Source organism: Simochromis diagramma, unplaced genomic scaffold (assembly GCF_900408965.1).
Source record: "Simochromis diagramma unplaced genomic scaffold, fSimDia1.1 OVJJ01000421.1, whole genome shotgun sequence".
Lineage (NCBI taxonomy): Eukaryota > Metazoa > Chordata > Actinopteri > Cichliformes > Cichlidae > Simochromis > Simochromis diagramma.
This window is the reverse complement of record NW_024387250.1, coordinates 4,141,706-4,167,152: the sequence shown is the minus strand read 5'-3', so window position 1 is coordinate 4,167,152 and position 25,447 is coordinate 4,141,706. Positions and strand designations below refer to the sequence as shown.

Below are 25,447 nucleotides of genomic sequence, written 5' to 3'. Positions count from 1 at the left end.
CTGATCTTACACAGGCAAGATGTTTGCATGTTGCTGTCATATAAAAATACAAATAAGTGCACAATCACAAACTGATAACATTGTGTCAAAAAAGAGTGTTTTTTTTTTATTAAAACCAGTTAAGCATGATTTCAGAAATAAATTTTATTTTTCACACATAAAATGTGTTACATATACAATATGTTTTCCCTGTGTTTTTCCCTATAAATACAATACATATGTCAGTGTTTCTTTACATAAACGTAAAATCCAGTCTTCACAATGTAACCTACAAATAAAACACATACATAAAAAATTGTGGCCGTAAATCTTCCCTAAAAAAACAGTATAAGTAGAAATTATAAATTTGTGTTGCTTTCTAATGTTATCCCAGCATCTTTTGCCATGGCGTAGAAATGACCTTCCTTTTCAAGCAGGTTGCTCGGCGAATCAAATTCCACTACTTTTCCAGCATCAAGCACCATTACCCTGTTGGAAAGAAGCACAGGATTTAATAGTAGCCCACTGAGAAAAAACATTGTCATGAATTCCAAAAATTTCATCCAAAAATGTAAAGAGAAAAGGTATAACTCACCTAGAGCTGTCCATGATACTGTGCAGGCGGTGGGCGATGGTAAGGACTGTGCAGTCTGAGAACTCTTTGCGGATGGTGTTCTGAATCAGGTTGTCTGTCTCCAGGTCAACAGCTGCTGTGGCTTCATCCAGAATTAAGATACGTGACTTTCTCAGGAGAGCTCGAGCCAGACACAGCAGCTGCCTCTGCCCAACACTGGAAAGAGTGTATTACAGCATTGATATCTTAAGAGGGTTTATGCACAAAGCACACAAGGAACTCATGTGTATATGAAAGTTTATGCATGCATGGTTTTTTGAAAATCGCATTAGGTTTAGACTAATGAAGTGTGGAAAAGTTATACATCTAAAGAATTTTGCAGCTTATGTGCCAACATTCCCTAGGTTTGAGTTTGAAGTCATCATCATTTTCAAATGACCACAGAGGCCTTATTGTTAATTTTATCACCCACCTGAGGTTTTCTCCTCCCTCTGCCACTTCATGCTGTAACCCTTCCTGCAGCCCTGATACATAGCTCTTTAGATGAGAGAGCTCCAGCGCTCTCCAAATCTCCTCATCGCTGAACTTGTCAAATGGATCCAGATTCATCCTCAGTGACCCCGAGAACAAAACGGGATCCTGTGCACATGGGATTAAAAATGTCAGTGTATTTTTTTAATAATATACTTAATTCTTTGACAAGGTTATTGTCTATATTGATGTGTATACCTGTGGTATAATCGTGAGTCTGTTTCTCAGGTCATGCAGGCCTATTTTAGAGATATCTACATCATCAATGCGGATGCAACCTTCAGCAGCTTCAATAATTCTAAACAAGCAGTTGGTAAGACTTGATTTCCCAGCTCCTGTGCGACCGACAATACCGATCTGAATGCAGTGAGAGAAAACACATAAGATCAAAATAACAGCTGGCACATATTTGAAAAAAGTTTTCATAAACTGTTGTCACAACAGGTAAAGAAAAGGCATTAAACAATGCTGACTGTAGATAATTCCACAACATAAGGAGCTATATCTTGTTCTTTTATATGTTGTTGCAATACAGACTGTCTACTTTGACTTCACTGTATTCAGGGTGTTCACATTGTGTTCACTTCACATTATCAGTATGTCATTTGACATTTTTTCCTAAAGATAGGCTAGTTACATATTTGGATGTCACAATTGTTTATAGTATAGAGTGATGTACAACTAAAGACACAAGCTGCCAGTTTACATTATTTTTTACTGTTTGTTTAAAATCAATTACTGTTTGTTCTGTGGCTTTTTTTTTTGAGTAAATAATTAACAGACTGGACTGTAAAACATAAAAAAAAAACTAAAGTACAGAATGTCAGTGCTTTATAGGACAAAGTTACATTAAAATACAAATTATTTTTTTTCTAAACTCAACTAAAAATAAACTTAAAGTCTACCATCTGTAAGCTACACTTGAGAAACCGCTATTATTTTAGAAGCTAGTGATAGAGGAAAAAAACAAAGCTATAATTTAAGCAACCTCCATGCAAAAAACAAGAATTTTTATATTATTTGAATCTGTATCTCGTGTGAAAAACATATTAGATATTGTTTTCTATATCTTGATCTATTTGATCTACGAGGTTACTCTGTAAATCATTAACATATTAATAAATCCTGCATGAACTTTATACATGCATGCTCTCTCTCTTTCACTTTGTCTCTCTTTCAGATACACACACACACAAACATGTACCTTCTCAGTGCTGTCGATGTCACAAGTGATTCCATGCAGCACTAAATCCAATTCGGGTCTGTAACGCACTTTGTAGTTCTCAAATTTCACTCTTCCTGCCTCTGGCCACTGCTGTGGGGGCCGAGTGTCAGTTACCCAGTCAGCCTGTAACAACAAACACAAACAGAATAAATGAATCTTAGCCAGTCTTGATAACGTCTGCATAATAATGCAGACGTTATCAAGACTGGCTAAGATAACCACTAGAATATATCTTTTCTTAAATTGAAGCACTCACATATACATACAAAGATATTATAGTAATATCAAAACCTACATAAACATGCATTAAGCAACAAAATTTCAACATTATAGTTGTATTTGAATTGCTATGTATTTAAACACTTATAACCTGTTATTGTAATGTACATAAGAATGTCATAATAAAACAAATGTTGCCAATACAAACAAAGTCAAATTTCTAACATAGTTTATTTAAATATATATGGCATGTTATATAAGTCTGACCTATTAAAAGATTGTCATTATTTGACCTTGAAGAAGAGATACAGAGTAACTTGATATTTAGAGTCCCCATTATTCATTCCCTATATATCTAAATGTTGTCAGCACAATCAATGGCAGTAGCTGTGGTGTTTATATGGTAGTATTATATGTTGACCATATACACCAAAGATTCTAAGGCTTTTTGTCCATTTTCAACCAATAAATCATTAAGTTGTCCTTGAAGACCCTGGTGGCCGTAAGCCATATTTGAGTGGATTGTTAACATGATCCCACTGTAAACTCAAACAACAAAGTTTAATCAAAATTCAGTCAAAACTTCCCAGCTGTCATGTTTACAGACAGAACGGCAAGCATGTAAATGCTACAAAAACACATAACCTCTTTGGTGAAGGTAACAATGTGTCACTACTCAAGATCAGCAGCTAAAGCCCAGTGTACGTGTACGATATTGTACTAAATTGTATTATTATTATTATTATTATTATTATTATCATTATTATTATTAGTATTATTATGTTTTTATCCCAGTTGCATTGTGGTGCTTACAATCAACTAACAACCTGAAGGAATCTTGAAATTCATGCCTTATTAAGATAACAGTAGGGTTTCATCTAATAAAGAGAATTGTCATTAAAAATATTCTACATACCTCATTCTCAAGCTCAGTATATTCACTCACTCTCTCCACAGCTACAATATTGGTCTCCAGCTCTGAGGTCATCCTAACCAACCAGTTGAGGGTCTGGGTTACCTGCAGAACAGTGTAGAATAGACGTCAGTGTTTACATTATTGCTGGATTTTAGTATTACCAAATACATAAACAGTGATGAAATAATGACAAAGGTATGAGTGTTTTAATGGCTCACATTAAGGGCATATGATATAGACAAGCCAACCAGGCCACTGTCAATAGAATCTCTGGAAATGACAGCAAACAGAGCAGAAAAAAACACCACCAGGTTTCCAACAAATTCCAGACGTATGGCCAGCCATCTGTTGAGTAAACAAGTGAGTGAAATGTCTAACAGTGAAATGTTAGGGTCAGTTTTATGAGCAATTTACATCACATGCTTCTCTGTGTTTGCAGGTACACCGTTGAATATCTGACCTGTTAGACACAATCCACGGGTAGACGCTTTTGAGGTTTTCATCTATAGTTACTTCATTGTGTTTAAGAAACCTTTCTTGATGCTTGTAGGCTCTTATCACTGACAGGCCGGACACCGTCTCACCAAAGTGAGAGTATATCGGTGAGCGAGACACAGAGTCCAGTCGCCGCAGCTGTCTTGAAGTGGCGACATAAATGCGCTGGGTGTAGAGAGAAAGACAAAACAACATTAGTTTCCTATTCTTAGTTAGTTAGGCAAATCTTCTTCTTCTTTCGGCTTACCTGTACAAAGAAGTAGATCACTGCCAAAGGAATGATGACTATGGCAAAGAAAGGGGTTGCCAGGCAGATGACAAATAGTGTCCCCAGTACACCCAGAAAACAGAGGAGCCAGGAGCGGACGGAATTAGGAATGGCCTCATCTATAGTAAAAATATCCTTTAGGATAATAGTTGGAAAGTTAGTATTTATTAAAACACAAGTCAAGTACATTTTTATCAATAAAGTGCATGTAAAAAGATCAAAAGTAATATTAAAAATGGTGAAATTATAAGAGCAAAAAAAGTGTTAAATAACACAATAAAACACAATACCTGCTGAAATGAGGAACTTGGTGCAAATGTCAATAAAAGGAGGTGTTTTTTGTGTTTTTTTTAATGGTTTATCCACCAACTTTTTTGTGTACTTTGAAATTTGAGGCAAAGTTGGTATATAAATATATATCAAAAGCTAATTAAATTTTTTGTGAATTTAGCTCTTAGTGGGTGAGCCACCTCTGTTGATAAATAGAATATAGTAAGATCAAACTGGTCAAAGACTACTCAGCACACTGGAAGAGAGAAGGTTCTAGAGCTAGATGAGAGGATGACATCCTAAAAGCAAAGGTTTTGTAAAAGAGTTTAAAATAAGTTTTCACAGCATGAAAGTGTTTTTACAACTGGAGCTGCATCATGGCGATCATAGCGATCATAGCGGGTGGGTAAAACAAGATAAGAACACAAGACCTTTGGTTTTTGTTAGACGGGTTAGATATAAACCCTGTTATATAAACTGAACTATGACTTATGACACTGCTTTCAAGCTACTCAGAATACATTAAAATAATCCAATCCTGATTTTTTTTTACTCTAGTTTCTACTAACACCTGTACCAATTCGAGACAGACCAGGGTACATTTGTGTATACTTGAGGAGGCATTTGGGAAGGACTGTATGCAAAGGTTTAAGCAGAACTGGGGAACATTCCACTTCCGCTATTAATTTTGAAAAAAGGAATTAAAAAATAATTGCATCTTGTACTTGTAAACATAAAAGCCACAGGATGAGAAAATAATGAAATCTAGAAAAGGAATGATTAAAAAGTGAAAAAAGTGAAATACAAATGCTACCTTTGCAAAGCGGTTGACCACTCTTCCAATAGGTGTGGTGTCAAAGAAAACCATGGGAACTCGCAGGATGTTGTTAAGCAGTTTTGAATGCAGGATACGAGATGCATCGACAGAAGCATTTGCTAGGAGCAGTGTGCCGAGGAACACTAAGAGACCTGCAGTAAAGGTAGGAGGGTTTCTAAATTATTCTATACTCTTCACAAAGAAAAATCCACTTTGAATGGAACATTAAACATAAGACTCAAGTGTGCTTTTTATGCCATTTGCAACAATTACTTGTACAAATTCTAACTGTCTAAAGTTAACTGGATTGGACCAAGTTTGAAAAATCAAATATTCCTAATGACAAAGTTTAGCTTGTAAAAAAGGGACAAATAAAATGACGAGGTACAAAATTTCAATGTACACCCGAGTCTGTCTGTCTTATGCAGAGACAGTTACCTTTGTACATCTTAAAACTATTAACACGATCCACTAATTACTGCTGAGGAAAGTGCTGAAAATATACCCCTGCCTTTAATATTTCAGGGAATAATTACTGTAGTTGTGTTCTCTTTTATTCTGAAGAAAAAACACACACACTCACAGACACCCACTCTAAACCCTCTTTACACTAATTACCTGTTAGCTAAATACTTAAAGTTCCTAAAATTAGGCCCCATGTTAGCACAAGCATTATTCTGAAATGTTGAATAGGGCTACATCAATTTAGCTTTTTCTTTTATGGTTTTAACATCACTGAATTCGAAATGAGATATTTTATGATTTAAGTACTTGAAGAACTGCAAGCCTTCAAGTTCTACCACAATTTGCAAATTTTATACACATCATTGAATAATATTTTAAGTCCAGAATATCCCAATAACTGTCTACTGGAAAAACCCAAGTATATCTACAAGCATAAGGTAAGCATACGATTGTATAAGATAAGCATAAGCATAAGATGTTATTGAGAAACAGATTAACTATTTAAATTGTTATAAAATGAGTTGCATATCGACTGGACACGATGTTTCTTTATTATTTTAATATTCAGGTAAACAGAAAGAAAATCTTTAAGCAGTATAAAAAATACTGTTAAAGTGCAAATAAAGAAAGAACAAGAACATGCTATAGAAATTATGTGTTACGTGCTGTCCCCTTGTGTTTGCTTCCTCTTTCTTCTCTCATCCTCTGTGCTCTTCTCTCACCTTTTTCACTTATGTACTTACTCCTACTTTCACAGATGCGTCTGCCACTGAGCTTCTATTTAGAGGAAAAGGCTCTTCTTATCCTTCACCCAGCCCAAGCAGCTTTTTAGCATCTTTCCTATTTTCCTCTAGTTTCTTATACTATGAGTAGTTTAGAGACGGAAATTCCAGGTCTCTCGCCCCATTGTGTTGCTTCCACATCTTTGTTTCTTTCGGCCAGGCCTCCGGACATTTAGTTTATTTTATTTTCTGTTCAAATAACACAGCTGTTAGTGAGAAACTGAATCTCAGGTGTGGCATCCTCTGTGTGTATCACAGTTACTGAGATAAGTTGAAGCCTTTATATGAGTTAGATTATTAAATGAGAAAATGAACAGACATACGGTCTGTATAGCCCACTTAATAACATATCATATATCTTGAGAAGAAGCCATTGGAGATCAAGAAATGAAGCTGGGGACAGTTGTCATGGCAACTTGATCTGATCATAGCATGGCTGTAGGAAGAAAACGGTCTTTGATAGGGGCAACAAGACCACAGGATTTAAAATTGAATACCCAAATGACTCACAGCTTTAATACTCTATGATTTGATTGCCTTATTACTTACATTACTGAAAGCTTTGCATTGTCCATAGACTGATGATAAGCTAACTGACATGGGTTTTTAAGAATTAAGAATCAGTATGTGGGAAAATCAAATATAACAAAATTTGAGTGGTTGAGCTTCGTTCATCTCACGGGACTTCTTCCCGTGAGAAGTCACATGTTATATGTTTGACTGATGGGAAGACCTATGTGCAAGAAAGAAAGAGTAGTAATTAATATGACTGTCTACGCATGTGTTAGGATCCTAGATTTTTGGGCCATGTGCTTTAAGTTTGATGGTTTTGGCTTTGATTTTTATTTCTGTTTTGTGAAGTTTTTATGTTCTTGTCCTATTGTTTTCTCTCTTTTGAGTTTAATCTTATTTCCCTTGAGCTCCCAAGTTTTGTTTTTTTATATTCTTAGTCCTTAGTTCTGCAACTATCTCAATCTCATCTTCTGTCCTTGTCTTGTCTCTGTGTTTTGGTTTGGTCTGTGTATAGTTCACAGGTTTTTGTCAAGGTCATAGTGTATACCTGTTTATGTTCTTAGTTTATAATATTTTGCTGTCAGGCAATATTTCCTGTCTTATTTTAATGGTCCCTTGTCTCTTTTGCGCTATGTTAAGTTTTGCTTACTGTCTTTGGTCACTTAGATTCCTCTCAGCCTTGATTCCCTGCTGTGTACTTATTGTCTGAGTCTCCCTCTGGTCTTTGTCACATCAACTAGCTTTCCCTATGTGCATGCTCTGGTTGTTTGTAACCAGTAAGTGTCTGATTCATGTTTAGCTTGTGCTTTGGTAGTTTTGTATTTTTCTCCCTGAGTTCCCGGTAATAAAACTGTTCAGAGATTAGTCCTGTCTCTGTATCTGCAATTCGGGTCCGCTCTCTGCCAGCCACAGACTGACACATGACAGCATGGACCCCAAAAACTCTTGATCACTGTAAGTCTGCAAAGAAATTTCTCAAAATATTTACTCATATTTACTCATTTATACCCATCTAGTTCTTAAATATGACCTCCTGATAAAAACTATAGCACATATAAAAATATACAAAACTGGATGTTTAGGTTGTATCTAAACCATGATAATAATGATTTAATAATTTAATAATGATCCCAAATTTTACGGTGGGGAATTTTTCTTTCTCCAAGACATACAGTTCCTTGAACTTAATTTACATGAAAATATTTGCAAATAGAAAAGGATTCAGTGTTCAGTTACCCTGAGCCACTCCAAGAGCTCCGAACACTCCCACCCTTGTGTCCCTCTTCCAGGAAGGGTATGTCATGTTGTAGTACTGCACAGAATCACTGGTCCAGTCACTCAGCCACAAATTCTGACCGATGAAAGCAGCGTTTTGGATGAAGTAAATCAGGAAAATCATGGCAGAATATCCCCAGCCCATGGCTCGCAGGTACTGCAGGAACACTGCAAGCTTCACCTGGAAATCAGTGGGAGACGGCACTCAGGAAACAGGCTATTATTTGTTGTAATCTTGTGCTATTTGTAGAAAAACATTGTGTTACCTGTCCTGTTTCCATAGTTTCCTTCTCTATAAGCTTCTGGCCTTTCTTTGGTTCATCAGCATTTGCAGATTTTTTTACAGAAGTATTTCTTCTTAATCTGACACTAAAAAAGGTGAGAAAAATGATCTGGTAAAACATGATTAAATTATTACATATTGTCCATATGTGTTGCACATTCTGCTAAAGATGCTATTTGAGACAAGCCGTTTCCCTGGTTTAATCAACAACTTTAACAAGCTCGAACCTGCCATTGCGCTGGCTGCGGCGGATGCTGTTTTCTCGCTTAAGTGTAAGTGATACAGTGTCCTCCAAAGCACCGTCAGGTTGGGCATCGTCTCCACCTGGGATGAGCTCAAAGTCTTCTGCGTCCTGGCCCTCACCTAAATTAACAATATAAATGGTGTTTTACATATGTGGCAGTAATTTATGGTATTTGGGTCAATATGTGAACAACATCAAAACAAAGTATCTTTAAAAGATGAGAAACGAAATGTAATTAATTAATTAATATTTGTGATGTATAATTTTAGCATAGATTTTGGTTGTAAAACTAACAAAACAAGCAATGTGTGCAGATTATATTCCTAATATACTAAGAAAAGGTTGTAATTACCTGTTTCTGAATTTCTCTGATTGTTCTGCTCAGTGGCATATGTGTCGAGAAACTTAGAAAAAGCTCCTCCACTGGCACGAAGGTTTTCATAGGATCCAACTTCAGAAATGACTCCATTCTCCAAAACCACTATTTCATCCACGAAAGGCAGGAAGCTTATGCCATGAGTCACCAGGATACGAGTCTGTATGGTCAGAGATATATGAGACTGAAGTTTGAAATCGCAAATTACTTAAGCCAAATAAATAAAATTATTCATATGTACTGTATTGTATCGGCTATCAGATAAAGAAGGTGTCACAGAAGTAGTAATAAAGCATATTAATTAAATTTAAAGTAAGCATTAATAAATATGTTGAATGAGATAGTTATTAATATAAGAATAAATATACCTAAATTCAGTTGAATCAGTTTAAGCTTAGTTTCACTCGACAATTATTAGAAGAATTAAATATACACCCAACAATATTTAAAAAAATTTAACAAAACATCCAAACTTTTTTATCAAATGGTATTTTAGAAAAATTATAAAATAGTGCATATGTAAAAAAAATTCACAAATACACTATTTTAAACTGAAAGAAAACAAATTGCAGCTCATAGATTGAATTCACAACAGTTGGTTTAATCATTTAAAATCATTTAAAAAGTTATCAAACTTTTGTGATATTTTCTATCATAGTCTAAGGAGCTTGGAAAGAAAAACGTCTGGACTTCTTTAAGTTGCTTGAAGACGTTTCACCTCTCATCCGAGGAGCTTCTTCAGTTCAAATGGTGGTGAGTCCCAGATTTAAGCCCTGTGGGAGTTTCCCTTCAAAGAGGGATAAAGGACCCCTTGATGATCCTCTACCTAAACACATGAGCCAAGGCATAAAAACGGGTTTAGGTCACTATCAGCCAAGGTTTCGGATAAACAGGCTGTAAAACCTCGCCCCACCCTATCATGTGATTTCCTGAGGTCAGATGGCCCAGGATATGAGTGGGCATTAAGGCATCTGGGAAGGGTCTCAGAGCTGGATTATAGAAGGCAGAAAGTTGGTGTCGTAAACCACCGCCTTGGTTCAAAGATGGCCGTTCACAGTGGACATAGATGGCTTCTTTCACTCCTCTTTCAAACCATCCTCTCTGTCCAAAATGTGAACATTGGCATCCTAAAAAGAGTGACCTTTGTCCTTTAGATGCAGATGGACTGCTGAGTCTTGTCCCGTGGAGGTGGCGCTTCTATGCTGTGCCATGCGTTTATGAAGTGGCTGTTTGGTTTCTCCAATGTAGAGGTCTGGGCATTCCTCGCTACACTGTACAGCATGTACTACATTGTTAAGTTTTACAGTCTTTAGGAGTTTTGTCTTTGGGATGAACCTGAAGAAGCTTCTTGGATGAGAGGTGAAAGAAGTCCAGACACTTTTCTTTCCAAGCTCCTTAGACTACGATGTCCTGGTTGACTGAGAACCTTCACAGACAGAGTTGACTGGTGAGCCTACAAAACAAAATTTTATATAGGAACAAACCAAAGGAACGAACACAGCAACTTTTGGTTAAAAAGTTTTTTCCATTACAAACTACATGCCCGGTTTCCAAATAATACCTATTTTAAAGTGAAATATTTAATGTTGATCACAATACAAGCAGTCAAGCACAAACCTTGTTTTTAAGTATTCCACTGGGTCCAATAACCTTTTCAAAGAGATGCTTTCCTACGTGAGAGTCCACGGCAGACAAAGGGTCATCTAATAGATAGATATCAGCCTGACTGTAGGTCGCTCTGGCTAAACTCACACGTTGCTTCTGACCCCCTGAGAGGTTGATACCCTGAGAAGAGAAGAAAGGAGGGGAAAAGAAAAGCAGAGGCAAAAATAGGTTAAAAAAAACCCCACACAGAGCTTCTTTTAAATGCAAAGAAGCTTTTCCTTCAGCACAAGAACAACATTTCAATATAGCATTAACCCTGTAATGCCAAGTGCATCATATTTGATACATGAGTTCAGACATCTACATTGTAAATGTGATTTTTTTTATTTCTGAAAATATCACCAATAAATATTTTACAAACAATAAAAACCATATACATAATCTTTATAAAGATAAAAATATTTGTGTAACCTAAAACTTGAATAATTCAAAGTGCAACTCACCTTCTCTCCAATCTCAGTGAGGTCTCCTCCAGGCAGCAGCTCAAGGTCTGGGGCAAGAGCACAGGCCTGTATGACTTTTTTGAACCTCTCTTCCTCATGTGGCGATCCAAACAAGATATTATCCTTCAAAGTGGCATTTTGAATCCAGGCTTGCTGTGGCACAAAAGCAAGAGAACCCTGGAAAGAAATACAGTGAAACTCATTTGCTGATGTCTAACCAACCTTTTATTTTGCCATAGAAATTTTGGCATTCGTGCAGTTTTTCATCCAGAACAAATGTTACACTGGCTAGGAGGAAATAATACCTGAACTAGAGATACTTGTGTAAGAAGGAGACATACAAGGAACTGTTATTACATTTCTCAACCTTTTAAAGATTTAAAAACACCCTAAGAACTGATGGTTTAGAACACAAGTTTCATTGAAATCTTAGGGTCTGTACATTTTAATAATGTATGTTCTGCCTTTTTTTTTTTTTTTTAAATATCTTTGCTCTCTTCAATAGTCTTTTGCTCTTTATTGTATTCTGTTTCCAGTTGACTTTACTGACTTCTGTTTATGGCAATTCCATACTTTTACTCATCAAATAAACCCAGAAAATCATTGATCAAGAATAATGTTCTTTACATTTAAAAAACAAATAAAAACTTTAAATAAACAATAATAATCTCCCAATGAAATCAGTTTTGAGGAGAAATAAGAAAAGGCTCTTCATTTGATACACTAAAGAAAATAATTGAAATAAAAGATTTTTTTTTTAACGCACACTGTCAGATACAAACGGGAAAAAAGCCATTACCCTAATGTTGATAAAACCTTTGGTACTGTGCATCTCTCCAAGGAGGGCTGACATAAGAGACGACTTTCCTGACCCAACAGCTCCCACTACGGCAACCAACCGACCAGGCTCAATGTCCAAATTCACACTGGACACACATAATAAATATGGTCATTACTGTAAAAACAGTAGGAAAAATACAACTGTGTTTCATAAATGTGTGGAACATAGTGTACCATTTGGATAAAAAAAGCACGCAGTGATTTGCAAATCATTTAAACCCTACGTTTAATTTAAACTAGGACACAGATGATGTTTCATATGTTGAAAACGAAAATTTGTGTGAACTTTTAAACATATCCTGAGTTTGAATTTAGCCAGACAGGAAAAACCTTTAAAAAGTGCCTGAAGCAACATCTCACAGTTAATTAAGTTAACTAGTAACTTTTTGATGACCAACACAGACATACTCTTTCAGCAGAGGCTTTGCATCTTTTTCCCAAGCAAAGGAACTATCACATACGCTCACAGCAGTATCTAAAAAATGAACACAGACCAAGACAGAGCTTAACAGATGATCCGCACACATAAAAACTGTGACTAAGCTTCAATCTTCAGCTGTAGAACAAGTGCAAATTCTAATGGTGAACATACTGAAACTGGGGTCTTGGCGCACAATGTCACTGTCGATGTCTTCCCCTGCCAGAAACTTCTCCAGGCGCTTCTTAGACACTGCTGTCTGAAAATTCAAAGAACAGGTTAAGTTTGATTTTACATGTGATGATTGATACATGTGTCTCATCTAGTTCTGTTCACTTACTTGTACAATGGAAGCAATGAGCATGGGCAGCATGGCAAGAGGAAATCGGAGGATGTTGAAGAGAGAGATGGAAGTAAAAGCTTTCTCAGCAGTTAACACATTATCCTTGCTCACACTAACAAATACTGCAAACGTGGCCAGAGAAACCTGCAAGTACAGACAGTTTAAGAAAAAAGTTTGTTTACCACTGGAATCTAGTCTCTACAATGACATCCCTTCACAGAACTCACCAGAGCTGGAGCAGAGCTGAAGATAAAGGTAGACACGGCTGTCAGGTAGGCAAACTTCTTCATGACTTTTAGTTCTTCCCCTCTAATGTCTTCCACCTGCTTCTGGAAGGATGGCTCCCAAGCATACAGCTTCAGAATCTGGTGGGAGACAAAAGAAAAAGACAGTGAGGAGGCAGTGAGGCAGAAGGAAGCACTTATGGTCCAAGTTACTGAATGCAGTTTCATGAAGCATCAAAGCCTTACATGTAAGGAAGGCATCTACATACACCATAGATACACTGAATAAGGGAGCTCACCTTGACCCCGTTTAGAAGTTCATTCATGATTTTCATTCTCTCATCTTTAAACTTCATGTTCTCTACCTGAAAAGAGACACAATGTAGCTCTTTAAACAAGCAATACAGAAAATTAACATTAATAATGCAGACTTTCAGCCTTGATTAAAACATTAAACAAATTAATCATTAAGTGTTTGGAAATTAAAGCCATTGATATTTATTGTAACTCAAAGTAAACACAATTTCAAATATAAGGACTGTTTTAAATAAATGGACAATCGTTTCTTTAGTCCACGGACGCTAAAGTCTATAACCCATGGACATCACCAAATGCTTTATTTCCTCCCTTGAGATTGTCTGCCAGGCCACGCCTGAGCCATCTTCAGTTTCTCACTGTTTGTGACTCTTTCTGCCTTCAGTAGGTGAATAGCATGTTCTATAGGGCTGACAGCAGTTGACTAACTCAGCCATTGAAGAATATCCCATTACTTTGTCTTTAGAAATTCTTGATATGCTTTGGATTATTACCCATTTGAACTGAACCAGTGTCAGTCATTCGGTTTCTGAGCATTTAGCACTTAGAATAGCCCTGTATACCTAACAGTTCATCACGCTACCTTCATGACCAGTCACATCATCAATAAACAGTAGCAATCCAGTCCCACTGGCAGCTATGCATGCCTATGCCATTGTCTCCATCATGTTTGGCTGATTTCTGTTTCTCTACTTCTTCATTTGATTTGCCGTTTTTTGTAAACCCTCTTAACGGTAGACTCTAAGTGACGTTTTTTTCCTACCCAAGGAAAAACAAATGAAGTTTATATGGAAGTTTATTAAGGAACATTTTTAGACACACGTCTATCTGCTTCCCAGGTGTTTGGTGGCTAATCAAAGCTTTACATCACTTCTACTTTCTCACACTGTCCAGCTCATTGCTGACATCACTGGTCTAGTCCAATCATCTTTCAACACCTCTATTACTTGGGTTCCATCCAAGCCTCCATCTTCATCTCTACCAACAGCTTCTAGACCCCGGTGGGTCCTGCCCTAATTCCTATTACCACTGGGTTTCCGTTCTTCTGTGATGGACTCTCAGATTCTAATCGCTGAATAGCTTAATGAAATCCTATATATCAATGAATCATGTTGAGTTCCTTCCAATGAGCTCTGCTTATTGGAGTATCATTTTGATACTACTATACTTACTTTGGGCCTCTAAAAAAATGGGGACTGAAAAAAAGATTCTTGTAATGCATGCAATAATTTTGTTAAGCCTCTTGACTTAAACCTGAAAGTCAAACCTACAAAAATGTGTGTCATTGTTCAGACACCTATTGATTGTACACAGAAATGATTTGGCAGCTCTGCTAACCTGGAGTTTTCTGGCCTTGGTTGCCAGAAATCCATTGATTGGAACCATTAACACCATGACTCCCAGTCCTGCCAACACAGAAGGCCCTAACTCCAGCCACAGGAAAACAATGGATATGATGATCTGCAGAGGGCAGGACCACAGCAGGTGGATAAAGTTGGTCACATCATTGAAGCGCTGGGCATCTGCTGACATCAGGTTCACCGTTTCCCCTACTGTTGACTCCTTACGAGTGTCATTGGACACCACTAATGCCTTAGAAAAGGAATTTAAAAAAGCATATCAGCCAAAAAGTGGCAGGTACATGAAGTTTTTGGCAATGTTAGAATGAGTATTTTCTTCATTTCCTGGTATATTAGAATTGCAAGAAAAATGTAATAAAATATAAATATATATATTAAATATATATTCTAATTGCATCATAATTCGTCACAATTAAGGTGAGGTTGTTGCCAAAAATGATTTTTGAACTCGTAGAGTTAATCAATCAGATCATTAGTGAAAGTATTACTGGCAGAGCAGACAGATTTATCCTGTAAGTGATAAGTATGTACTCATGTGCTGATGAAAGCGATTTTTAACTAAAGCATCTGACAATTAACTTAAGCAGAAAGCAATGACTGGTAATTTATGACTTCTGATATGTTAAAGTAATTTATATTACGTAGTCTTTGATTTTTTTTTACACCAAAGTCAAACAAAAGTCATTCTATCAATCCCGTTTGTTTTACCTTGTTGTACACAGCAGCCATAAGTGCAGTGCGAACCCTCATGCCCAACACAAAGCAGCGCTGGAAATACTGTTGCAGGGTCAGAGACTGCAGCAGAGCCACCACCATCAGCAACACTGCATACAAATAGCCCTCCCAGGCATATCTGGATTTGTCCTGAGTGAAGGAGACCATCAATCTAGGGGAAAAAAAGAAAACGTATGGATATAGCATCTCAACACTTTCTACTATGTGTCCTTCACTTCTTTCCTGCTTCCTTTTTAACACTTATTTAGCAATTTTCTCTTTCCATTCAGGCACTCCTGTTATCAGTTGTTTAAACTGATCAATAAATAGTGAATAGTTAACCCAAAGGCTTTGACAATGTTGATTTTAAAAACCTTCAAGGACAGCTAAATGGATTTTTAAAAATGTTTACATGGGCAACAGAAGCAACACTGTTCTTATGTGTTTCTGTACTTTTGATTCTGTAATATTTTGCAATACTTTACTCACTTAAGGAGCTGAGGACTGACAAAGGTTAACACATCTTGCACAAGTTTGAAGAAGGCAGATTCGATCAGAATCCATTTAAAGGTCTTGTAAAGGGTGGCAATGAGCCATGAATTGGGATAGTTCTCTTCCTCCTTCTTTTTGTCCTTTTTCTTTTTCTTCTTTTCATCTTCCTTCTTCCCCATTTCCTCCTAAAGGAACAGATTGTTTAAGCACAGTTGATGAGATTTATTCAGAAAAAAAAACATAGTGATGTTGATTAGTGGTGTTAATTAAATGTGTTTGGACTGTAGCTCAATATAGTGTACATGTGAGTGGAAGTGATTTTGATTAAATGCTCTCACCATCATTAGTACATCCTGACTGACTCCTTTCCCCAGACCACTGGAAAGCCCATTTTGCTGTGGGTCTTCCTGGGCACTGTCTCTGGTTTTAGCTGATTTCTTTTTCATCTTGTTCTGGAATCGGACCCTAGCTGCATCCAACTCAGGCTTCATGAAATGCTGGAAACGCTCATTGATGAAAGCAGTGCTATCACTCTCATTCAGATCCCACATGTCCTCCTGAACCAGAGGTTGTTTGTAGCCTTTTAAGACCATACTGTAAAAACAATGAGAACTTTGAAGACATGGAGCACATATGTAGGTGCTTGTTAAGATTCCTACTGTAGTGACCTTAATGTTACCTGTTTAACCAGTTGAATGTGATTCTGCTCAAAAATGCTGCACCTGCTTCAGGATTCTGTGGATAAAAAAAAGTGCAATATCATATCATATTTAACCTCCTAGGGCCTGGCTTCCACATATGTGGACATCACATTTTGGGTTGTCTAGACCAAAATTCTAAATTTTGCTCTCAGAAACCAAGTAAAAAAAATCTGGTAATTCTTTGTTTTTACATTCATCAGGTCCCAATCAGCCCAAATAGCAAAGAACAACTGAAAATGTGTGCCATGAAAGAGTTCAGGTCTTAGGACGTTAATATATGCTTATGAACTTAATCCTCTGAAAACAAACAAACAAAAATGAACAACAAATAAAGGGTACCTTTTTTATAAAGTCTTTAGCTTCTGGGGGAATATCAGCCACAGTAGAAAGAACTAATGAAATCAGTTCAAGCCCAAAAGAAATGTAGAAAAGGCTGAAACGTGGGACATCACGGACCTCGCCCTAATTGCCAAAAATGAGAGAAAGAAAAACTTTAAAGGGTCCCGAAGAAAAATGAAAATGGTGTGTTATGCAACACATGGAGAGCTAAAAGTCAATCATATCAAGTTATTGCACCATGTCTGAGTAAATCTACTATTTGTCTTCTACTTTAATCCAACTTGATCAAATGTCTTCACTCATACCAGTCTGAGAGCCTCTCGTAGGAGGGTCTGGAAAGGAAAGATGTCACACACTACAAGGAGCAACCAGAAGAGGAAAATAGAGGCAGAGTCTATTGCTCCTTCCCGTCTTAATCCTTCATGGCAAAGCAGGACAAGGATCTAACAAAGAAGACACATCAGAACATAAAAACAAATCCTTTCAAATTTAAATAAATAAATATAAAGGTTGCTCAATTTACCCAAGTGACTGAAAATAAAACTGGATTTGCGTAGTATACACCAGCATTTTTTGAAGATTGGTCACTGTTTGGACCAAAATCTTCTCCTAGTGTGACTCCCAGGTGTGCTATGGCCGTCAGGAACAACAGAGACGCCACAAGCTGAAGGAAGAAAACACAGACCAGACATGAGAATAAATCATGTTATTTTATTAAAAATGCCTTTTCATAGATTTTAACCAGTACTGTGTTTTTATGTTTTCATGGGAAAACAAACTGAGTTCTTCCCTTCAAGGTTTTGGAGAACTGATAACCAGAGGTGGGACCAAGTCATTGTTTTGCAAGTCTCAAGTAAGTCTCAAGTCTTTATCCTCAAGTCTCAAGTCAAGTCTCAAGTAATGTCAGGCAAGTCAGAGTCGAGTCTCAAGTCACTGGTGTAAAAGTCCGAGTAAAGTCACAAGTCTGAAATTTTGAATTTCAAGTCCTTTCGAGTCTTTAAAAAAAAAAAAAACGAAAAAAAGCATGTTGCAGTTATATGCTAAATGTAAATATTAGACCATGTAATTTTTAAATCTGTGTTTTTCTCAACACATGACAAAATAGTGAACTTAGAAAATATACACAAATTGTGAAATTGCACCTCTTTAAAATGCAGCTCAATTAAACCTAGCTCCAAGAATAATTTTCACCGACAGTTCTGAGATAAGCTGCATGTTATTCTTGGATGCGGTTGTAGGACCGGTGTCGTGCCAAAGTAGGTATCCCCGACAGAATTTGTTTCCCCTGTGCTGGGAGCACGCAGGAAGTACTGATGTTTTCATTTTGTGAAAAATTAGTATCGTTACATTACCATTCAGTTTGAGGATTACAACAGAAAATTATATATTTATTGCTCACGGGGTATCAGATGGGATTATTTTAATAAACCATAAACATTTTGGCTAATAACTATTTTTATTCTCCTGTAACTTTATTATATAAAGAGCTAAATCCTCCAAAGTTTCAGGAGAAATGCGTCATAATAAGAAGTGTTTGTGAACGAAAAATCAGCAATGTGGGATACTGTTTGTCCGTGATTTACACACGGGGAACAAATTGTGGCAGGACCAGCCTGATATTATTTGTATCCCACTATAACTTCGTTGTATAAATAGCTAAGATCTCAAAAATGTCAGGAGTAGTTAGTCATTATAAGAAGTGTTTGTAAACTAAAAATCAACAATGCGGGATACTGTTTGTCCGTGATTTGGACAGTCCAGCGTGTGCTCCCGACGCAGGGGAAACAAATTCTGTCGGGGATACCTAGTTTGGCATGACACCTGTCTATTGCAGTTAATAATACAACAGCTTCTTCACATTTTTGTGTTTCTTTTTTATCGCTGTGATTTCAATTGAAAGCCTGCGTGCGCTAGTACCTCTTGCCACGAGTTCCCAGAATCCTTTGCGGTTTTACCCCGAATGACGTCACATTTTCAATCTCTATATAATATGCATGTTAAATTTTATATTTGGGGTGAAATATCAAGTCTTTTCAAGTAAACCGGTTCAAGTCCAATTCAAGTCCCAGGTCATTGGTGTAAAAGTCCAAGTCAAGTCACAAGTCTTAGAACATTTTTTCAAGTCAAGTCTAAAGTCATAACATTAATGACTCGAGTCTGACTCGAGTCCAAGTCATGTGACTCGAGTCCACACCTCTGCTGATAACAGATGCCTGCCTTTCTGCTGAAATTACAGAGTGCAGGAATGACACATCTCTTTGTTCTTCTGGTGTGGATCTCTTGGCCTTTCCACGAAAGAACAGCACATACACAGTACATGCATTTATAATAAATTCACAAACCTTATAGGAGAATTTTCCTTGCATGTGTTTGTACAAAATGATGTACAAACTTTAACTGCTGAACCTTATCTTACATTCACATTCTGAAAAAAAGTGTTTAAAATGTCGACAGAAAAGACAATTTTTCCATGTTAAGGTCCAGAATGCAGATGCGTGGTGTAAACATTTGAAACCAAAAAACAGGCAGCTGAGTTATAAAATTAAGCATTTGTGTTTTTGATGGGATGTCTTTATCAGAGAGTATTTCTTACCTGTTTGCAGATGTAAAGCTTGGACAGGTGCTTTGTGTTTACTTTTGGCCTTCTAAAGAGAGGCACCAGGTGCCACGGGGCAAGGAGCCACAGGAAGCCCAGAGGTATCCAGACAAGAACTGTCTGTTCCACACATACTGGTAGGTCTGGGTCTGGTCGCTCCAGATAAGAAGCATTCTGAAGGGCACATACAAACAAACACACATGCATCACAAAATCCTGCTGGCAAATCTCATCAATCTCCCACCAATATTAAATCACAGGCACAGACTCCGTTTATCACAGATTAAAAAGTTTAATGTGTAAAATTATTTTTGAAAAAGTCTAGAAATGGTTCGAGGTTTAACTATCGTCAGACCAAACAGTTCAAACTAGAAGTATAACATGGTAGCTTATGTGAAAAAAGCAGCAATCCTTACCATTTTGTGTTTTCTTTTTGAAGGTGGCTAACAGCGATACATAATAACTCTTTTAATGGCTAATGTATTACTGTATTAACTAACTTGTCTTTTGAAGCAAACATCATGTGACTGAAGCGACACATATCTGAATGTACTTTAACAAGTGTTTTTATTTAAAAATCTATAATAACACAGAATTAAAGCTGTGGCCGAGTCACAGGTTACGTCATGTCCTAGTGATTACTGGCCTGTCACATATTTACTATATCTATATATTTACATATCCGCCTTTAGGTCAGGAGATGCACACGCCTACAGTACAGCCAGGGCTAATCTAAAGAAGGGCATCAAAAAAGCCAAACACCATTACAAAAAGAAGGTAGAAGAACACTTCTCCAACTCCAACCCCCGACGCATGTGGCAAGGACTCCAGACCATTACACACTACAGGACCACCAAACCCTCCCCCGCATCCTCTGATGTCTCCTTCCTCAACGAGCTCAACAACTTTTATGCTCGTTTTGAGCGAGGGAACCCCACAACCACAACCAAAGCAGACGTGACGCCAGACCACCAACCTCTGACTCTCTCCCCCACCGATGTAGGAGCGGTGCTGAGCAGGATCAATGTCCACAAGGCTGCAGGCCCTGATGGCATCCCCGGGCGTGTTCTCAGAGCGTGTTCTGGGGAGCTTGCAGGAGTGCTCACAGACATATTCAATCTGTCCTTGGCCCACGCTGTGGTACCGGCCTGCTTCAAATCCACCTCCATCGTCCCGATACCCAAAAACTCCAACCCATCTTGCCTCAATGATTACCGCCCAGTAGCACTCACCCCCATCATCACTGAGTGCTTAGAGCAGCTGGTCCTAGCACACTTCAAATCCTGTCTCCCCCCCACCCTGGACCCCCACCAATTCGCATACCGCCAGAACAGGAGCACAGAGGATGCAGTCTCCATCGCACTGCACTCTGTCCTCTCACACCTGGACAACAACAACACCTACGCCAGAATGCTGTTTATAGACTTCAGTTCAGCATTCAATACAATCCACCCCTCACAACTCATCAGGAAACTGACAGACCTGGGCATCAGTTCCCTCATCTGCAAATGGTTACTGGACTTCCTGACCAACCGCCCCCAACATGTCCGGCTGGATAACCGCTGCTCATCTACAATCACGATGAACACCGGTGTACCACAAGGCTGTGTGATGAGCCCTTTCCTCTACTCCCTCTTCACCCACGACTGCAGACCTGCTGATGGTTCCAACACCATCATTAAGTTTGCAGATGACACCACGGTGATTGGCCTCATCAGTGACAACGATGAGGCCGCCTACAGGGAGGAGGTGGATCGTCTGGCTGAGTGGTGCGACAGAAACAACCTGCTGCTTAACACCGAGAAGACCAAGGAGCTCATCGTGGACTACAGGAGGAATGCTGACCCACATCCACCCATCCACATTAAGGGGACGGCTGTGGAGCGTGTGAGCAGCTTCAAGTTCCTGGGAGTCCACATCTCCGAGGATCTCACCTGGACGACCAACTCACCAGCGCCTCTTCTTCTTGAGGACTCTGAGGAAGAACCACCTGTCCTCAGACATCCTGGTGAACTTCTATCGTTGCACCATCGAGAGTATCCTGACCAACTGTATAACAGTCTGGTACGGGAACTGCTCTGCCTCGGACCGGAAGGCGTTGCAGAGGGTTGTGAAAACTGCCCAGCGCATCGCCGGAGCACCACTTCCTGCCATAAAAGACATCTACAGGAAGCGGTGTCTGAAAAGGGCTGGGAAAATCATCAAAGACCCCAGTCACCCATCACATGGACTCTTCACCCTCCTGCCCTCTGGGAGGCGCTACAGGAGCCTCCGGACTAAGACCACCAGGTACCGGAACAGCTTCTTCCCCACAGCTGTCAGACTCCTGAACTCTGCCTCCTGACATCTGACCCACGTTAAACTCATGGACTGAACATACACACACCCACAATGGACAACTGTACCCTCAAACACACAATAATAACATGGACTGAACCACCACTCACAACCACTAGCACCTTATATAGCCTCTGTAGAAACTATCTACATCCTCACTTATCTTAACTGCACTACTGTATAGCTCTGTGTAAATAATCATTCTGTACATTCGATAATCTTTAATCCTACAACTGTTTACAACTTGCATAGTTCCCATTTCTGTATAGCTGTATATCTCAGATTCTGTAAAGTTATTTATTTCATATTCTGTATAGTTTTTCATATTTATATCCTGTTCATAGCCTGTACATAGCTTGTACTCACTACAGCCTGTACATACTAATAGTTATAGAATATTCACAACATACTTCAGACCGTGTACATTATAACATATCATAATAGACCCATTTCTGTAATATACTCACATATCTATATTATTGCTAATATATATTGTAATATATCTATATCACTAAAGCACTTCTGGATGGATGCAAACTGCATTTCGTTGCCCTGTACCTGTGCATGTGCAATGACAATAAAGTTGAATTCTATTCTATTCTATTCTATTCTACTATGTGTAAAGGGGAGGAAATGCTGATGCTGCTTATGATAAAATTCTGTATAAAACTTAATCATCTATTTTTCTGTATTCTTGGAAAATCCACTTCATGCTTCCTATGAAAAATAGGAAGCATGGCCTTCTATAATGATAACAATGAACAGCTGTTCATTATTGTGTAATCTTTCTGACAAAGTCTTCAATGTATGCTGCCTTTTAAATAGGTTAGATTTTCTCTCTTGTCATACAGTAGCATAGAAAGAAGCACAGAAAGGACTTCAAACATCTGGCTACACTATGACATCAGCGGGTTTCTGGCATGATGTTTTAAGATATTGTGTCTATCTTTTGCAATTCTCAACTTATTTTCCAGACAATTTACTTTGTAGGTTACTAAACATATGTGTTTGCATCATCTTATTGAGTGTTTTTCAATCTCAAGAGGCTAAAAACACTGGAGGCCACAGTGAATCAATTTACCTAAATTCTTCAAGTTTTCCTCAATTCTTCAAAGTTACTTTTTTACTTCTTAGTTATTTCTGTTTGTTAAACTCACCCAAAAAATGGACCCACAGTACTCCTTCAGAGCTGCCGCACACATGCTTTACAGTGATGGCTTCAGTCGACCTCAGCTGACCGGACAACCCGACTCCTCTCACCCTCTGCTCCGCTACTGCCGCGTTTGACTCAAATACTGCTGCTTTCTCCTCTGTCCGCCCACACTCCACTGACAATTACAGGATGTGGCTGTGAAGGACTTTGATCCATGAGGCTTTTAAGCTGAAAGAAAAAGTTGCTTATTCCCTCTGCAGAGAAAAGACACTTATACTGGATTGGTGTAAAGAATAGAAGAACTGATAGTCATGTCCCGAATGCTGATTTCTTTCTTTTTCGGCAGACGTTCTTTAGTTGGATAACAGTGTCTTCAAAAAGTCTACTACAGCTCTCCTAATGAGCCACTGAGAACATCCAACAGATTTAGCAAAGTCATTGAGCATCGAGCTTTGCACCAGCACAAAGACACTCCTCCACACTCACGTGTCTAAAGTTCAACATGTCGTGCAGATGGGTTTCTCACAAAAGAGAAGGCCTTGCATAAGTCTTACCATGCAGTTTTTGCAGTGTTGGGGGACAGCCCACCAAAGGGCATGTGTTTCAGGAAAGGGAGGGAGTGGTCTCATTAGACCCCTTTTCCTGTTATGTTTCCCCTTCTCCTCAGCACGTCTTCACTGTCTTCTGAACCGAGACTCATTTGTGGAACAAAAGTCAGATTCAATCGGATCAAAAGCAATTTGATTATATTTGGGTAGTCATGCATTTGAATGAGGCTGCTGAAAGTTGAAGCTGCTGAACTGTAAACAAGCTGCAGGCTGTCAAACTGCTAACTAGTGAAGCTGTTTCGTTCTCGTTTGCTGTTTTTTGTGTCCCATTCTGATCAGGGTGCATGCTCCAAAAACCAAAGAGCAACGTAAGATTGAGTATAGATTAATTTTCATTGTCTGCGCTCTGCAGAAATTTAACTAAAGGTTAAGAGCGTCTCTGGAGGAGCAATCAAGCTTTTACAGCTTAACAAAAAAAAGCTTTTGTGCTGCTGTCAGTTGTGTTGATGGACTATTTTTGTAGGAGAATTTTTTCTAGGCACCAGAGACTCAATCACCCATAAAATGAAAAAATCATCGCTGCTAATAAGAGTGAGTCTGTCTACACAGGAGGATAAAAATGCAACTACTTAAGATTAAGAATAATCAATAGGTTTTGACAAACCAATAGAAGTTATGTGTTATGCAAACCTCAGACACTTCCCAAAAAAGCAAGAGAAAACACAAAATCACCTTTGAACTTCACCTCTGTACATACTCCTAACCATGCTCGCAACTAATGGCAGACCAATAAACAACTTGGTAAACAAGATTATCAGTGAATTTTTCAATAGAGACTTCCTAAATTGTAGTTGCAGTTAAATGAAGAATCAGCATGACACAGGGAAAGTACGTTAAGCAGGGAGGTTATTAAAGCGCGTGACAACACACAAGTGTGTGTGAGTCTTTTGCTGATTGCCATGGTGCTAAAACTGGTTAATTATTAAAATGTCTGGTAACATCACATGACTCATTGGGTGTAAAGCATCAAGGACAGCTATGTTACACGTGAAAACAACTCATGCATGTCGTTATCCAGTGTTTATTCAATTACATTGACAAGGACTTGATTTTAAGATATCTGTACAAAGGGTAGGACACTCACAGCAGGAAAAAAAAGATGCAGCTTTTTCAGAGAAATGGTAAAGCTGACTGTAGCAGATTTTAAATATGATAAAAGTAAAACTCAGAGATGTAGATGAATATTTGAATAAAAAAAAACCTCTTCTCTGACTTTAAAAACTTTTCTGGTTCCACTTATATATGTACATATATACACACACATATGATTGTTTTATCTGTCATCAAAACTCAGATTAGCTTTCCTTTCTACTGACACGTTGACTAAACTATTATCAAAAATGTACTTTAATAAGAATAATCACTCTGTACTGCCCTTATAATAGAGGATAGAACGTTTTGTTCACTTGTAAAAAACTTTATCTTCTTATTTTTTGTCTCTGACCAGACGCCACCAGCTGATAAGCAAAGATAAGCCAAACAAAAACCTAAATGTCTGTGCAGTGTGTCAAAAGTCAAATAAAAACAATTAAAGAAACTAGCTTTTAATATTTCAACCAAGTCAAATCATTTTAGGGAAAGTTTTGTGCATAATGCATAATATTTTTTTAAAAGACAGAAGATGTAATCTAATATGAAAACTGTTTTTATTGAAAGAAGAAGAAGA

General features: G+C 38.0%; 1 protein-coding gene across 1 annotated transcript; it reads right to left on the bottom strand.

The window, feature by feature from the left end:
• Positions 1 to 85: 85 nt before the first annotated feature.
• On the bottom strand, positions 86 to 23,710 carry abcc2 (ATP-binding cassette, sub-family C (CFTR/MRP), member 2). The gene is made up of 32 exons (XM_040001986.1): positions 23,178 to 23,710; positions 19,681 to 19,857; positions 17,611 to 17,751; positions 17,393 to 17,530; positions 17,088 to 17,210; positions 16,727 to 16,782; positions 16,386 to 16,641; positions 16,045 to 16,232; positions 15,550 to 15,727; positions 14,819 to 15,073; positions 13,465 to 13,530; positions 13,169 to 13,306; positions 12,939 to 13,085; positions 12,773 to 12,857; positions 12,589 to 12,655; positions 12,140 to 12,266; positions 11,341 to 11,517; positions 10,850 to 11,017; positions 9,209 to 9,392; positions 8,840 to 8,975; positions 8,596 to 8,698; positions 8,291 to 8,510; positions 5,292 to 5,446; positions 4,187 to 4,342; positions 3,905 to 4,104; positions 3,663 to 3,789; positions 3,445 to 3,546; positions 2,289 to 2,432; positions 1,283 to 1,441; positions 1,026 to 1,192; positions 575 to 769; positions 86 to 468 (listed from the first exon to the last, which is right to left on the bottom strand). The coding sequence occupies exons 1-32, from the start codon at positions 23,220 to 23,222 to the stop codon at positions 339 to 341; spliced, it is 4,710 nt and encodes a 1,569-aa protein (XP_039857920.1). The 5' UTR covers positions 23,223 to 23,710; the 3' UTR covers positions 86 to 338.
• Positions 23,711 to 25,447: the final 1,737 nt, after the last annotated feature.

Excerpts from the sequence above, each read along its gene's own strand:
- abcc2 (XM_040001986.1), bottom strand. The coding sequence starts at position 23,222 with ATGTGTGCGGCAGCTCTGAAGGAGTACTGTGGGTCCATTTTTTGG. Across the intron at positions 11,518-12,139 it reads AAGGTTTTATCAACATTAGG|GGTTCTCTTGCTTTTGTGCC; the intron begins GTAATGGCTTTT and ends ATTTCTTTCCAG. Across the intron at positions 1,193-1,282 it reads GACTCACGATTATACCACAG|GATCCCGTTTTGTTCTCGGG; the intron begins GTATACACATCA and ends CCATGTGCACAG.